Here is a 13,496-nt window from a genome sequence, read left to right as displayed (position 1 = left end):
CGGGCCCGGGGCCGCCGACCAGCGGCGGAGGCGCGGAGCCGACGCAGGGTTTCCGGTTGCCGAAGGAAGGCCGGGAGGGTGCCGGGAAGGGCCGCGGAGTCKCGGGGCACGCCGGCCAGGGCTGGGCGCGAGGAGGGGAGCCGGCGGGGTGCTTCCGCCCTCGCGGGGCGCGCGGCGGCACGGCTCGTACCCGTGAGCAGCTGGAGGTCRGGGAGGGGCTCCGAGAGGACGCCGCGGCACTGCTCCTCCACGGGCAGGGGGATCACCAGGAGGCCGTCGGCCAGCTGCGGRAAGTCCTTGATGAAGTTATTCTCCCTGCGGAGAGAAAAAAAGAAAACTCCAAAGCAACGATGCGGCGTCCGGGCGGAGGGGCCGAGCTGGCCTCGCGGCGCCGGGGCCGAGGCGGGTCTCCCAGGTGGGTTCCTCAGGGCAGGAGAAGACCAGGCCCCCCGCGCCGGAGGGGGTTTCCTCGCCCTCCGCCCAGCCCCGGCCTCGCCGTGCCGCTGTCCGACCCCGGCRCAGGGCAGCTGCCTCCGGGCCGCGCCGGCCCCGGCCCAGCGGCCGGGGGGAGCCCTTGAAGCGCGGTGGAAACGGAAAGGTGCGGCCTTGGGGGCGACGCGCAGGGCAGACGGCTCCGAGCACCCCGCGTGCGGAGCTGGAGGGGCTTTGCCACAGAAAAGAGGGACGCGCCGGCAAAACGGGGTCAGCCCTGGGAGCGCGGCGGCAGCCTCCGTCCCGGAGCCGCCTCCCCCTCCCTCCCGCTGCTCCCGGTTCGGGACGCGGCCGGCGCGCCCCTCGGCGCTCTGCTCGCCCCATCCAGGCGCGCGCTCCGAGGCGAGACGCGCGCCCCGACAGCCCTCTTGGTTTCTCCGGAGAGATTCAGGCCCAACGCGCAGAAGCCGARCGCGGCAGGGCAGGAGAGACGCCGCGCAGGGCGGCCGACGCGGAGCAGCGGCCTGCGCTCTCCCTACACCACCTGGTTGCATCTCACAAGCTTCACTAGAGGCACTGCCAGAGAAAAAGTGTTTTATTTGTCCGAGAGGAAAAACCTCTCGCTCACACATACGCTCACAAATCTCCTATTGATCGCGCTCCGCTCTGCATCCCCAGTGGCGAAGCGGTGATTTGCTGTTCTAAGCCCTTCGCTGTCTTAGCRATGCAAATGGGGTAAGTGCAATTACTCCAGGAGCCTCAGGCTGCCTGGGTGGCCASAGGCAGGGGCTACAAGACCAGGTGAACTGGTAGGGAAGGAGCATGTGGATATTTCTGCTACTCCACCTCAGCAGAAAGGGGAGAAAAGTGTCGGTAATGCTCCAGACAACAACTCCAGATCCCAGGAAAAGCAAGTTGTAGCACTGCAAATGAGAGGATGGAGCAGATCTTCCACTGTGCAGCTCTACTAGGGCCAGTAGAGGACAGAGACTGTCCCCTCTGTGACTGGTCAGCCCCACGCTGTCCATCAGAGAAAAACCACAAGGGGGAGGTGAGTCACACCAAATGCCATCYGGCCTAGCACCCTGCCTCTGGGAGCACCAGGAGGGAGCACGGTGAGACCAGCTAGTGGCACCTTCCCGGGCACCCTCCCAGTTTCCAACTATCTGAGTTAAGAGCGTTGGGTCTGGTTATGGTTACAGCACATCCTCCCAAACACATACAAGCTCGGGAAGAGAGACCTGACACTGCCGGAATAACTGGCTCCCGGGTGACAAAACGCTTGTCCTGTGCCCAGCTGAACAACAGCTACGCACAAGCGCTCGCTGTGCACGGGAAGGGCTCTGAGCGGCTCATCCCGCACTCCTGAAACATGGGCACCTCTCCCATCCCCTGGCTGCGGGGTGCGGAGACTGCTCTGTCCTCTTGGCTGGGGGAGGCAAATGTTTGCCTGCCACTGCTTAATACAGGCAAACRCATCCCAAATAGACTGTGGAGCTCTAGCCCCGGTACCCTGCAAYTGCAGCAGCTGGGGCGACACATTGTGTGATGGGGACCATGCCACCACTTAGACCAYGGCTGCGGCAGCCCCGTTAGGCATCCAAAAAACCTGCTCCCTGCTAGAAACCTGTGCTGTTCTGCTGCCGTTACAGGGAGGCCAGAAATACCCACCGGATCTTCTGCCACGCTTCACAGCAGAAGCTAGGAGATTGCATTAATCTAGCACATTATATCCAAGTACAGGTGAGAGAAGATGCATAGAAACTACCTCTCTTCCATCACCCCCAAAGGAGTGTGTCCAGACCATTTCACGGACACCTGCCTGTGTCTGGGCGCACAGGCCAGCTGTCACCCTGCGCAATGCTCCTCTGAGCGCGCTGCGCACGCGCTGGCCGCGTTGCACAGACACTTCTGCACTCAGCCAAAGGAAGCTGGGCACGAGCCCAGCTTGTTTGGGGTAGAAAAACAACAGCTRGGGTGGGTGGCAGTCCGTGTGCCGTAGCAGCTAAGGAAGGAGGGACCTGAAAGGAGAAGCCACACAAAGCCAGGTGTGAGGATCATCTGTATGCAGTGGCTGCTAGTCAAAGCTGATGGCTCTCTAAAAAGGTATTTACTGAAAAGCTGTGCTCCATGGTGCTGCTTGCTGTAATATCATTTGCTTAAAGAGCTCTGCAATCAAAAGATTGGGGAAAAACAAGGGCCAAGTGCATGCACTTGCAAATAAAGGCCTGTGCACGCGTAAGTGTGTGTGCACGCATATGTCCACAATACGCTGCTATGTTTGAGCAAGCAGCGCTAAAAGACAGGACTTCAGGAGCAGTTTGATGACACATTTTTGCTAGCAAATCCTTTCCGTGCCTCCTCCCTCCCTTCTGCCAACAGCTGTCTTTTCTCTTTGCTAGCAGGTCAGCGCTGTTCACTTCCCCGCCTTCAACCACACACATGTGCTGCTCTGTCGCACACGCAGCGGCCCCTGCAAGCGAGGAACGAGCCACAGAAGAGCAGAGGGGAGGGAAACACCAGATCTCTCCGCTCAGCGCGGGACAGCAGAGAGTCCCGCAGACTCTGCACGGAGCTGCCGAGACAGCGCTGCCCCGCACCGCGCCAAGCTGGGACCTGCTCCTGCGGGCAGGGCAAGGCGGACGGGGAGGGCCGAGAGCGGTGACGAGGAAAATCGGTTCGGGAAGGGTCTTCCCCACGCGCCCCCGGCACCGAGGGCGGTGTGCTGCGGAGTCTCAGCCGGCAGAGGGCTGCAGCTCCTTTTCCACCGCGCCTTATTAACCACCCTGCGGCTCGCAGCGCTGCCCGCCGTAAATCACAAAAAGAGTTTCTGCCGGGCTTTCGTGCTCTTTAGAAGCGCTGATCAGAGCCCCCGCGCGCAGACCCCGAGGAGCTCGGCGCGAGGAACGGAAGCGCGGACGAGGGGCGGAGATGTATCGGGAGGGCTGCGGAGGCTCGGCGTTACCGGCCGCCCCGCGAGCCGCCGGGGCGGACGCGTGTCGGCCCGGGTGCACGTCTGCACCGCCCGCACTTTGGCACGGGTCCGGCATCGCATGCAGTACCTGTGCTTGCGTGAAGGTCCGTGTGGTTGCTGTGACCTTGTGGTTTCTACCAGCAGCGGAGCCAAGTTCATTCCAGTCAGCTCAGGAGAGAGCCCACGACACCTATCTGCTCTCAGCACCTGACAGCCACACGACAGGCACCCTCCTCTTTCTCTTTTCTGCCCTCCAGCACCTCTCCACTACTCACAGAGCAGATGTGTTACACGAGCAGCAAACCCGCTGTCGATCCYCAGTGCAACGTGCACTGAATTAACTTGTTCACTCTCATCCTTCTCCTGGAAGGGATCTGCCAGTCTCTACGGGCACTTAACAGATAGCAAGTTATTATACAAAGAAATGGTTTTTTCTCCCTCCCTGCCCCAATCCCCAGTAGCTGCCAATCCAGAGTACTTCCTTTCCTTGAGGATGAGCTGACTTCCAGATAAATGAGTCTTGAYGTTGAAAAAGGTCAGATATCCCAAGGCTTCACTAACATCTCTTACTGGCAGGGTGGGCTGAAGAGGAAGGCACTATGCTGGATTAAACTGGGTTTAAAATCCCAGCTTTGACAGACACTCYGTGTAACCTTGGCCAAATCATAAAACCCAGCCAGTGCCTCAGGYGAAATGGAGATGACAGCTCTCTCCTTCACCGAGGTGCTGGTGGGGTAAAAGCAATTAGTAACTGCAAGGTGCTCAGTTACCAGGAGGAGGGGGTTCAGGTGAGAGGAGCCTGCTGAGTCTGTATCCTCTTGTCCTTCAAAAACTTGATATGCAAAACTAGAGACTGCTTTGAGGACTCTGACCTTCCATAATACACCCAAGGTCACGCAACGAATTGCTGGAGCCTAGAGCTGCATTACTCCGCTCAGCAGTGCCGGCCCTGTGCCACGCAGCCCAGGGAGCAGAGGAAGGCCCTCAGAGGATGGGCGAGAGGGGCYGGCATCCCAGCACCAGCGGTGGTGCGCATGGCAGCTGGGGGAGCAGCAGCAGAACTGGAGGTTGGCACTGGAGCTGCTGGCCTGGATGGTGCTGTAGGTGCTGTGCCCAGTCCAAGGTGAGGCTCTGCTAAGCCCTGGGGTATTTTGWCCGCAAGCCAGGGCACTGAAGGCCAGCGCCAAAACTGCGGTCTCTGTGAGTGGATTTTGGTCTGTGGTAGTTACAGATCGGCCAGTGACTCGTATTCATTTCATTTTTCTATTAGCAGCACCACTGGGTGAAGAARCACTTCTCCTAGGCTCAGTCAGCTGTGGCTTCCTCCCTTCATGCTTCATTCTTGAAGAACRTGTCCTAGGGGCTGGACTTTTGCCTGCCATCCCTCCTACTCTGCTTACCCATAAGATTTTCACTGCAAGAGCAAACCATCATTTTAAGTGGAGCTTCCTGCTCCTCCAACAGCAGTTGACAGTGGATGCACATGATGCATCTCAGCAACTGTGGGCAAATACAGTCAGGAAGGGATAAAAGAAAAAAAAAGAAAGGAAAGGAAAAGACCCCATAAGTGATTAGCTGATGGCCTGAAGCATGAGATTTAATTACCCTTATCTGAGCCAGCACAGCTACAAATGTTAATCACATTGTCATCCAGTATGGTTATGTTCAGGAAGGTGGCTATGTGAGGATAGCACTTTCTGCACAGCTATACTATTCATGCCTGTGATGACATCTTCTGTGGCAAGAGTAATTTATTAGCCGTCTTTCCGTCCTGCAATGGCTTGGGAAGAACAAGATGGATTTGAGGTTGTCTAATTCATCATGCTGGTTTTTGAACCAACTTTCCTTCCAGCTTCCTCAAGGGGGTGGCCGTAAGCTCAGAAGAGGCTGGCTTGCACCTGACATGGGAGCATTCAGGAATAGCTCCTCCTTTTTAACTTGTAATCACAAAAAAATTGATCTAGAGTCAGAGGGAGACAGTAAAGAGTGTCTCCTATTTCCACACTTACTTTGGAAAAGGTAAGCACACTGTAAATCTCACCCGAGACTTTGTCACCATGACCTCAGGCACCAGTGAGTTATAAAGGCTGAGCACATACTGCGTGAAGTAGCCATTACTTACRCCAAATTTACTAGCCATTAATTTTAGGGAGTCCCAGCTCCTCTCTAACGAGGCAGGATAAAAAGAAGAGACCAACCAGTTTCTGCAGGCCTTTTAGTCCTCTGCAGCTCCCCAACGGAGCAGTCTCGCTCTTTGCAATGATGATGAGACTGGTCAGTAGGGGAGAGCGTTGCCCCAGAAGGCTGATTTTCGGTGAGCAGGACACGTGGCTTCCCCGCTCGCCGACGGAAAGCTGGCCAGGCCATCGGGCAGCTGATGGGGCTCGCTTCCTGTGATGGCAGTGTGGTGACAGCAGTGACAGGAAGGGCACAAGGTCTGCAGAGGTATTGGGGAGGCTGCAGAGAAGGGAGAGGGGGGGAGAGCACGTGGGGAGTGCGTTGCGCGGAGGCCCCAGCTCCCACGGCCCCTCGGCAGCCTGGGCCAGCAGGATGGCAAGCGCTGTCCTTGGCCACCTTACCGGAGGTCTGTCCCAAAGCCACGTGGCYGCCAGGACCCAGCTTGCCATGGGCAGGTTCCCCTAAGACATGTCAGGGAGGAGCCCGCGTGGCCAGCCTGGAGCCGCGAAACCCAGCTCCTCTCGGACATGACCGGCACRCACGAGCACGGATGAGCTTACAGCCAGATCTGCACTCGGAGCAAACAACGTGGGCCACCAAGCAGCTGGTGCCACCGCACGTCCCTGGCACGGCAGGGGCTGACGCGCGCAGCTAACCCAGCTCTGGACGCCAGCGGCACTTGGTCGCAGCGAGAGTACATGCCAGTGTTTTTGCTCTGTTAATAAACGGCTCAACAATATTCAATAGCTGCTCTACCCCCTCGGTTCGGGGAAAATTAGCATTTAAATTGAGGTGTTTCAGGGAGGTAAATCATGAGAGCGCTGGGACTGGAGCGCGTCCCCGGCTGCAGGCGCTGCTGCGCGGCACTCACAGCAGCGGGCTCGGCTCTCGGGGCTGGCACGCGTCGTCCTTCCCGCGGGGCCGAGGGCTGCCCGCTCCCCTCCTGCGGCACCATGAAGCTATCTGCTCTGCAACTGCGAGGCGGTGAGGACGGTTCAGTCAATCACCGCTGGCGAAATGCCGCGGGCTCCGTCTCGGCAGCTCTTTGATCCAAGTACAGGAATACTAATTGCAGCACCRTGCCGGGAGTGCCGGCTGGAGAGGCAGCGTGGGTCTGTGCCACCCGGCACCATCAGCTGCCTCGGCCCTTGCCTGTGACTCACAGCACAACGGTGAGAGCAAGAACAGCCAGAGGCCGCGTGAGACTTTGAGGCTGGGACCCACCAAGTCTGACTCTGTCCGTGGGAATGGTGTCCTCCTCAGAGCATGGTCACCTATGGGGCCCATTTGCTCCGATGGTGCCCAACCCTGCCTGACACCATCAGGACAGTGGGACACCACTGCAACCTCCAGAAGGCCTGGCCAGCTCTGCATACCAGCACCAACCGGCTGCTCAACTCAAAAACGAAGAGGTCTCCTGTGGCCACCACCARAAGAGCTCTGCTGGKAGCAGCACTTGGCAGTAACATGGAGGGCCAGGACAGCAACAACAGGCCTGCTGAAATGAAATTAGTGGTGGAAGTAGTACTGAACCTCTGGGAGCCAACAGAGATGGAGAGGTCTCTCTAGATTCATGACAGTGAATAGCTTATTCACCAGAAGACATCATTTTGGTTGACCTGAAACTATTTGTCAACTCAGTTTGAAGTTGTTGTGGAGTCTGAGCAGAGATTTTTTTGTTTGTGTGTGTGCAAAACAGAGATGGAGGAAGCAATGCTTCTCCTTAACTTATGATGCCTCCGGAATTCCAGCCTCTGGAATGGGTCTGCCTTCAACTCCTCCATCAGCACGGTGCATGTAGCACTGACACTACCGTGCAAAGGACTCAAACGCTTGATGGGGAGATGGCACTCAGGGGCAGCAGCCATTACAACCCTTAACAATCCTGTGGTTATTACAACCACAAATTCAACAAGCACTGTTGCCACTGCACTGCTGGGTAACATGGGGGTACAGGCTCCCCTTCCTCCTCCTTCCCTWAAATGGTGCTAAAATGCCTTGCTTTAACTAAAGTCAAGTCCAAACTGAGACTGCTGCTGCTTTTCCATTCTGCATTAACTGACAAGAACATAAAAATCATTTCATGGTAATCTAAACTACGATGCTGCTGATTTTTTAGTTTGGCTGTTGAACCGATAAACCGATTCTTCACACCGCCTTTGTCAAATCTGCYTCCTGGGTTGGCCGGATCCCTTCCCACTAGCTCCTCAGGAATTGTGCACCTCAGCTGGACAGCGCCATCCTCGAGAAACAGTGGATCATTCAAACTTGATTTTCCCACAAGCAATCTCCAAACATTCCCTGAGCACTAAAGCCCTCTCAGCTGCTGCAGCTTTAGAGTGCGCCGCAACGTGTCGTATCACCATTGCCCTCCTCCAGCCACTGCAGTCATCTTCGGATGCACTAGAGTGTCACCGCAAGTTTTGCTTGCTGTCGCCCTACTCTGTCATCCTACGCAACACGTCAAGGCTAAGGGATCTGGGACATCAAACAGAGCTAAGCAGCGAGAGGTCCCAGCAGCAGAGCTAGGCAAGCACTCAAAAGGTGTGATGCCCAACACACTGCCTGCTTCTGGGCAGATGACACCAACGAGCACTCAGAGAAACCCCGCCGGTACTGACTACCACAGACACWCAAGCAATCACAGAGAAAAGGCAAATGCTCTCCTGAAGCTGTTTCTAGAGCAAACACACAGGAATCTGCAGAGGGAACGAGAGACAGAACAGCAATGGGGCGCAAGAAAGACTTCCCTTCCTGAATTACGGAAAAGCCATTCAGATGGGGAGATGAGATCCACCACCAACAAGCTGCTCTGAACAGCAGAGATGACAAAGCTCAGCTCCATTTCAGGTGACTTTCTGTGTGGATATGCTAGTGCCTACAAGCRGTGTATGCCATGCTGTGGACTCTCTCGGTGGGACCTCAGGAGACTCTTGCCTTCCCAGCTATTGACGCTCAAGAAGCCTGTAGCAACATCAGTATTTCTGAGTATTTCTGTCTGCTACTGACACTAGCCAAGAAGTGAACACACACATGGCCAGACAGTTGCATTACCCTCATCTCCAGAGGAAGCTGAGAGAAAAACCTGTTAGTGCAACTGGTGCTCATAGCCTCCTCCCAGGAAGCAAAGGAGGGAGTGGGCCTTACAAGGAGCCAAGTACACTCCTCCACTATGAAGCAGAGTCTCCCTTGCTCTGCAGAGTCAGGCCTCCTCCACACTCAGAGCAGCACTTGCACCACCAGTTCGGTGACCAAGGCTGCCAATGATTCATCGCAACACAGAAACCCATGAAACAAGAGAGAACCAACCCCAGCTGCAACCTTGTCCTCACAACTGCCAGGTGGGAGTGATCCCATCAGCAAAGGTGACTGCCTTTCTAACAGTGCCCTCAGCACCCTCTCCCATCTATCATCTTTTATTACTCCTACTCCCCACCCCCCTGCCCACTGTCCCGATCCCCCTTCTTCGTCATTATACAGCTATTTATTTATTCTACTAAACTGAATCTCCTGTGGGTGAAATCTTGCGGTAGGCTGTGGATCTCTCTTTCTCTGGAGTGTCTGTTGGGAACTTGCTGAAACAGTGTGGAGTAAAAACAAATTCGAAAACTCATAGTTCCCACAGCAACGCCTCGTGCATATGTAGTACGCAGTATTAAGGTATACAAACTAGATTTATGCCTTAATTATGCAGTCATGGTTGCAAGAGGAAATTCATGCTAAGCTCTATTTTTCAACCCCTTATACAACTTTGCAAATATACAGATTGCTCACTTTGGGATTGAAATTTCACCATGCTTATCCTAAAAGCTCAAAGGTGATTTCCCAGAAGTTTTAAGAAAAGTCACTAAACTATGATTGGGTGAGAAGGCTAAGGTGAAAAGCAGGCACACACCTGCTTAGCAAAAAGGGTCAGAGTGGCAAACTATTTCATTTGCCTCTAACTCTGGCAGAACTTGCTCCTAGAAGTTCACACCTATCAGATAGTTAATCCTTCACAAAGCACGCGTATACGAGGTGGAAGAAGAGACTTGGTGCAGAAAATAGAACAATTACTGATATTCAAAACCTGCTTAACTTTTCTTAGCAGCATCAGGCTCAGAGCCCAAAACATCAGACTGCACACACCAACACCTTCCTCCTYCTTGACAGCGCAGGCTCCAAGCCCTTCAGATTTTCTGTCAGAGACTCCCTCATTTGATGAGCTATTTGTGTCAACGACTGCTCACAAGTAGCAAGAAAGCTATGGAATATGACCCAGGATAAACATATCTGACCCAACATTACACATCTATAAGTTACTGTCTCTTTACTGCTGTTCAGCCTGGATAGGCTAACATAGGCTTCTCACCCAAAATACGCCCACACACACCTCCTCTCCACCTTTTCCAAAAGCAAAACAAGCAACCAGCCACCAACCAGCCATGAAAACCTGCAGCTCTGCATGGCGCTGCATTAAGCGTGATGGTTCTCTCTCCAGCAAGACAGGCAGTGGCTCTGTCACAGCCCAGGGCTGGCTGGGTTTTGGACTCAGTAGCCTTGTCTGGAGCCTGCAACCTGGTGGAGAGGGCTAGGAGGACACATCTGTGCCATGCCACCGCTACTTGATAGGCCAGTTGTGGAAACTTCCAAGCAACTGATGTGACTTGATCAGAAATCAGTCCATCCGCAAAGAGCTGGAGCTGCTTAGTGCTTGACAGGAGTATCTGCTGTTCAAGGTGTCTCTCTCCATTACATTAGCAGTCGCTGACAGCCGAGGGGTCTGACCTTGTCGGCTTCCATAAGCTCAGCAAGTTTCAGCTTTTTAACAATTTGGATGGGAAAGTGCCATGAAGACAGACAGACCTCCTGGAGCAGCTCTTGAAGCTTCTGCCCACCAGGCTGTAGCCACTATGAAATGAACTGGGGATGTTTTCCTATGCTCGAATGGTTCAAAGCCTGGTTGGATTACTCCTCCAAAAGATTATTTCAGCGGTGAGCTGAGCCAAAGCTGTGGGTCCTCTTGTGAGGGTTCATTTGGGTGCTGTTTGCAATCATTTCAAACATGTTGCCCAAACAGCTCCGTTCCTCACCGTTTCATTAGGATTATTTGTATTGAGGCAAAAAATAACAAAACTCCCACTCATGCCGGTGGAGCCAGGACTACACTGTGGATTTTCCCAAGGAACCTGCAGGAGACTGGTGCCTGACACATRCCCGGTTCTTACAGGATTCGGGCAMAGCTACCAAGACAGCCATGCGAAGCCTGCCGCCTCTCTTTGGCCAGCCCTGTCACACCAGCAGCTATTCGCAGGTAACCGACACTAGAACTACAGTGTGGCGGAAAGTGCAAGCTCTGTCTTTTAAATAATATTTGCATTTCCAGCGTAAATGCAGAGCCACTTCTCTGCTCAGCGCACACATCTATTCTCTTCACAATCTGGGACCGTAAGCATTTTTTTCCGCTAAGCTTCACTGTTAACCTTTAAGATGGAGATAAGGCATAAGAGTTYGGACAGGAATTGGAAGGGACCCTGGAAATGAGCCAGGAGCAGCGTTAATACTGTGCTACACATTATATCTCTTCGGTTCCTCTTTTCCCCCAGGGTGATTCGGACTGCTCTTGACTACCACCGTGGTATTACAAACTCTAATGAGGTTTGGAAAATAAGAAACCCACTGCGGCGTGGGAGAAACTAACAGAAATTGTTTTGTCTTCTCTCTATTAGTCATTAGAAGCAGAGGAAAAACAGCCACAGGCAGCGGCAGGGCCGCAGTATCACCAACATTTCACATGCTGGYGCTCCGCCAAAGTCGTTTCGCTGCAGCTAACGCTCCCGCCGCCCCTTGCGGGCAGCCTGCCTTACGCCAGCGGGGGCTCCAGCCGCGCCAGCGTCCCCAGAGCAGCGCCCCACAAGCCAGGGACGGTCCAGCAGCCCGGGCTCCGCCGGCAGCGGAGGTTCGGCGCCGCGGCGGCGGTCCGACGCGCTCCGCTCGGCTGCTCCGCGCTCCCACCGTCACAGCGCGGTGCCGGCGGGTGGCAGCGAGCCGCTTTGCAGAGCCGCGTTTCTTCCCGGGGGGCCTCCTGCGCCYGCGGGGAGGGGAGGGGGGTGCAGGGAAGGCAGCGGCAGCCCCCGGGCAGGGCGGCGCTCAGAGTAGCACCCATAAGCCGCACATCCCCCCGGCTCTGCCAGGCAGCCGGGCCATACGGTTAATTAGCTAAAATTTGCGACTGCGTCTGCAAAGTTGCATTGCSGTGTGTGAAGTTAATTATGGAAGCCATGAAACGATGCACTTGCCGAGTCGGGGCAGAGGGACGACACCTGCAGTGAACTTACTCCTTTTTAATCCCCCAGACAAACTCAGGAGGCCAGAGCGAAGTCTCCTCTGCCCTTTGCAGCGCTCGGGCGAGGCTGCCTGGACACCTTCGTTTTGCTTCCTGCCTCCCAGCTCCTTTCAGAGCTGCCATCAAGGGGGAATCCTGCTCGCATCCAGGGGTGTCAGGCTTCCCAATGACAAGCGGCAGTGCCATCACGCTTCCCAGATGTTCGCTTGCTGCCCTCAGGTAACGGTACAGCTGGCAAACGGCGCAGCGCCCTGGAAAGCCAGGACAGAGGCGCGTCTGCTTCCCGCTGCTCTGCGCGCATCAGGCACTTCACCRGCCACGCCGCTCTTCCAGTACGCTGCTGGGGGAGAAATGAACTGGCACAAATGCCCTGAACTTTAATCTCAAGAAAATTGTTATTGAGCCCAACAGCCCATGGGAGACTCCTCCACACACGCTCCAGCTTCCTCGCACAGCTGTAATCACCGCTGGGCGAGCGGGAGTCAGAGCAGCAAGAGAGCACTGCTGCGAGGTCAGGGACAAGCGCGACCGACGCGGGGCTGCTACCAACTGCTTATTTTGCATTTCTGAGTGCTGGSCCATGGCTCAGCACTCCAGGCTAGGTGACATTGTTCAGTAACCAGGTGCAGTAGAAGTTTTAGTGGATCTCCTGGGTTACACACAGGCTCTGTGGCTCAGATGTGGCAGGAAGAAGGGAGAGCTCCCAACACAACCTGTATGCCAGCTCTGTGTTCACCTTTGGTGGACAGTTGGTTCAACTAATAGGGCCCAAACCAGACCTAGCATTCGCCTTCAGGTCACAGTTACACTGCAAAAGATGCGAGGGCAATTCCTCAGTCTCTGGAGCAATCACTTGGGATGGAAAAAAGAAAAGACAAGATTTTCTACTTCACTGAGGATCGCATTCAAGATCTGCTGCTAACGCTGAAGCAAGCATGGCTCACAGCTGGCACAGATATGTTGTGAAGCCGTAATGCTCAGATATCCCCATGCTACTGCCTGATCGCAACAGCATCGCCTGGAGCAAGGATTCTCATTGCTAAGTTAAGGTCATGCTGGATGGGGTGAATCTCCGACAACCAGCCTCAGCACTAGCAAAGAGCAGCAATGACGGCCTGGCAAGCGTTGGCCTTCTCCCCAGAGATACCATCRGAGCAATGCCCATGGCGCAAGCAGCATCCTGCTCTGGGGAGGCATCTTTTATTCAGAGCACAAAAGCAAGGCCTTTGCTACCGGGAGCCACCAAAGAAGCGTCCATAGCGTGCTGGATAACACTCCCTTAACCCCCACACCTCACTCTCTTCCCTCTTTTCAGTTGAATTTAACACTTGCTTTTGTTTGTTCCAAGTGAATGCCGAGTCCTTGCTGTTCCCTATCTAACACGCTCTGCACCCTGAGCTAGGAGAGGGAAAAGGGAAAAACTACTCCTGTCTGCAAGCCTGCACCCACRGTAAAGCTATAAAGCTGAGAAGGATTCCCAGGATGAAAGGTACTACACAAAAGCGAGCTGTTATTACTATAAAACCAATCTCTGCCACTTCTCCTAACAACACAGATTAACTATGCAATAATACCAAATATAATTAG

The 13,496-nt window shown here is 54.8% G+C and overlaps 1 protein-coding gene across 1 annotated transcript in view; it reads right to left on the bottom strand.

Annotated features, from left to right (window-relative positions):
* The window catches only part of ASTN2 (astrotactin 2), a 350,711-nt gene that overhangs the window by 145,510 nt on the left and 191,705 nt on the right, over positions 1-13,496 (bottom strand). Inside the window, exon 14 of the mRNA XM_085320071.1 lies at positions 191-315. Coding sequence (XP_085176197.1) covers positions 191-315 — 125 coding nt within the window. The remainder of the gene's footprint in view (positions 1-190; positions 316-13,496) is intronic.

Source organism: Rhea americana, unplaced genomic scaffold (assembly GCF_003343005.1).
Source record: "Rhea americana isolate MKP2758 unplaced genomic scaffold, rheAme1 scaffold_61, whole genome shotgun sequence".
Taxonomy (NCBI): Eukaryota; Metazoa; Chordata; class Aves; order Rheiformes; family Rheidae; genus Rhea; species Rhea americana.
The sequence above is the reverse complement of the archived record's forward strand: the minus strand, read 5'-3'. Positions and strand labels throughout refer to the sequence as shown.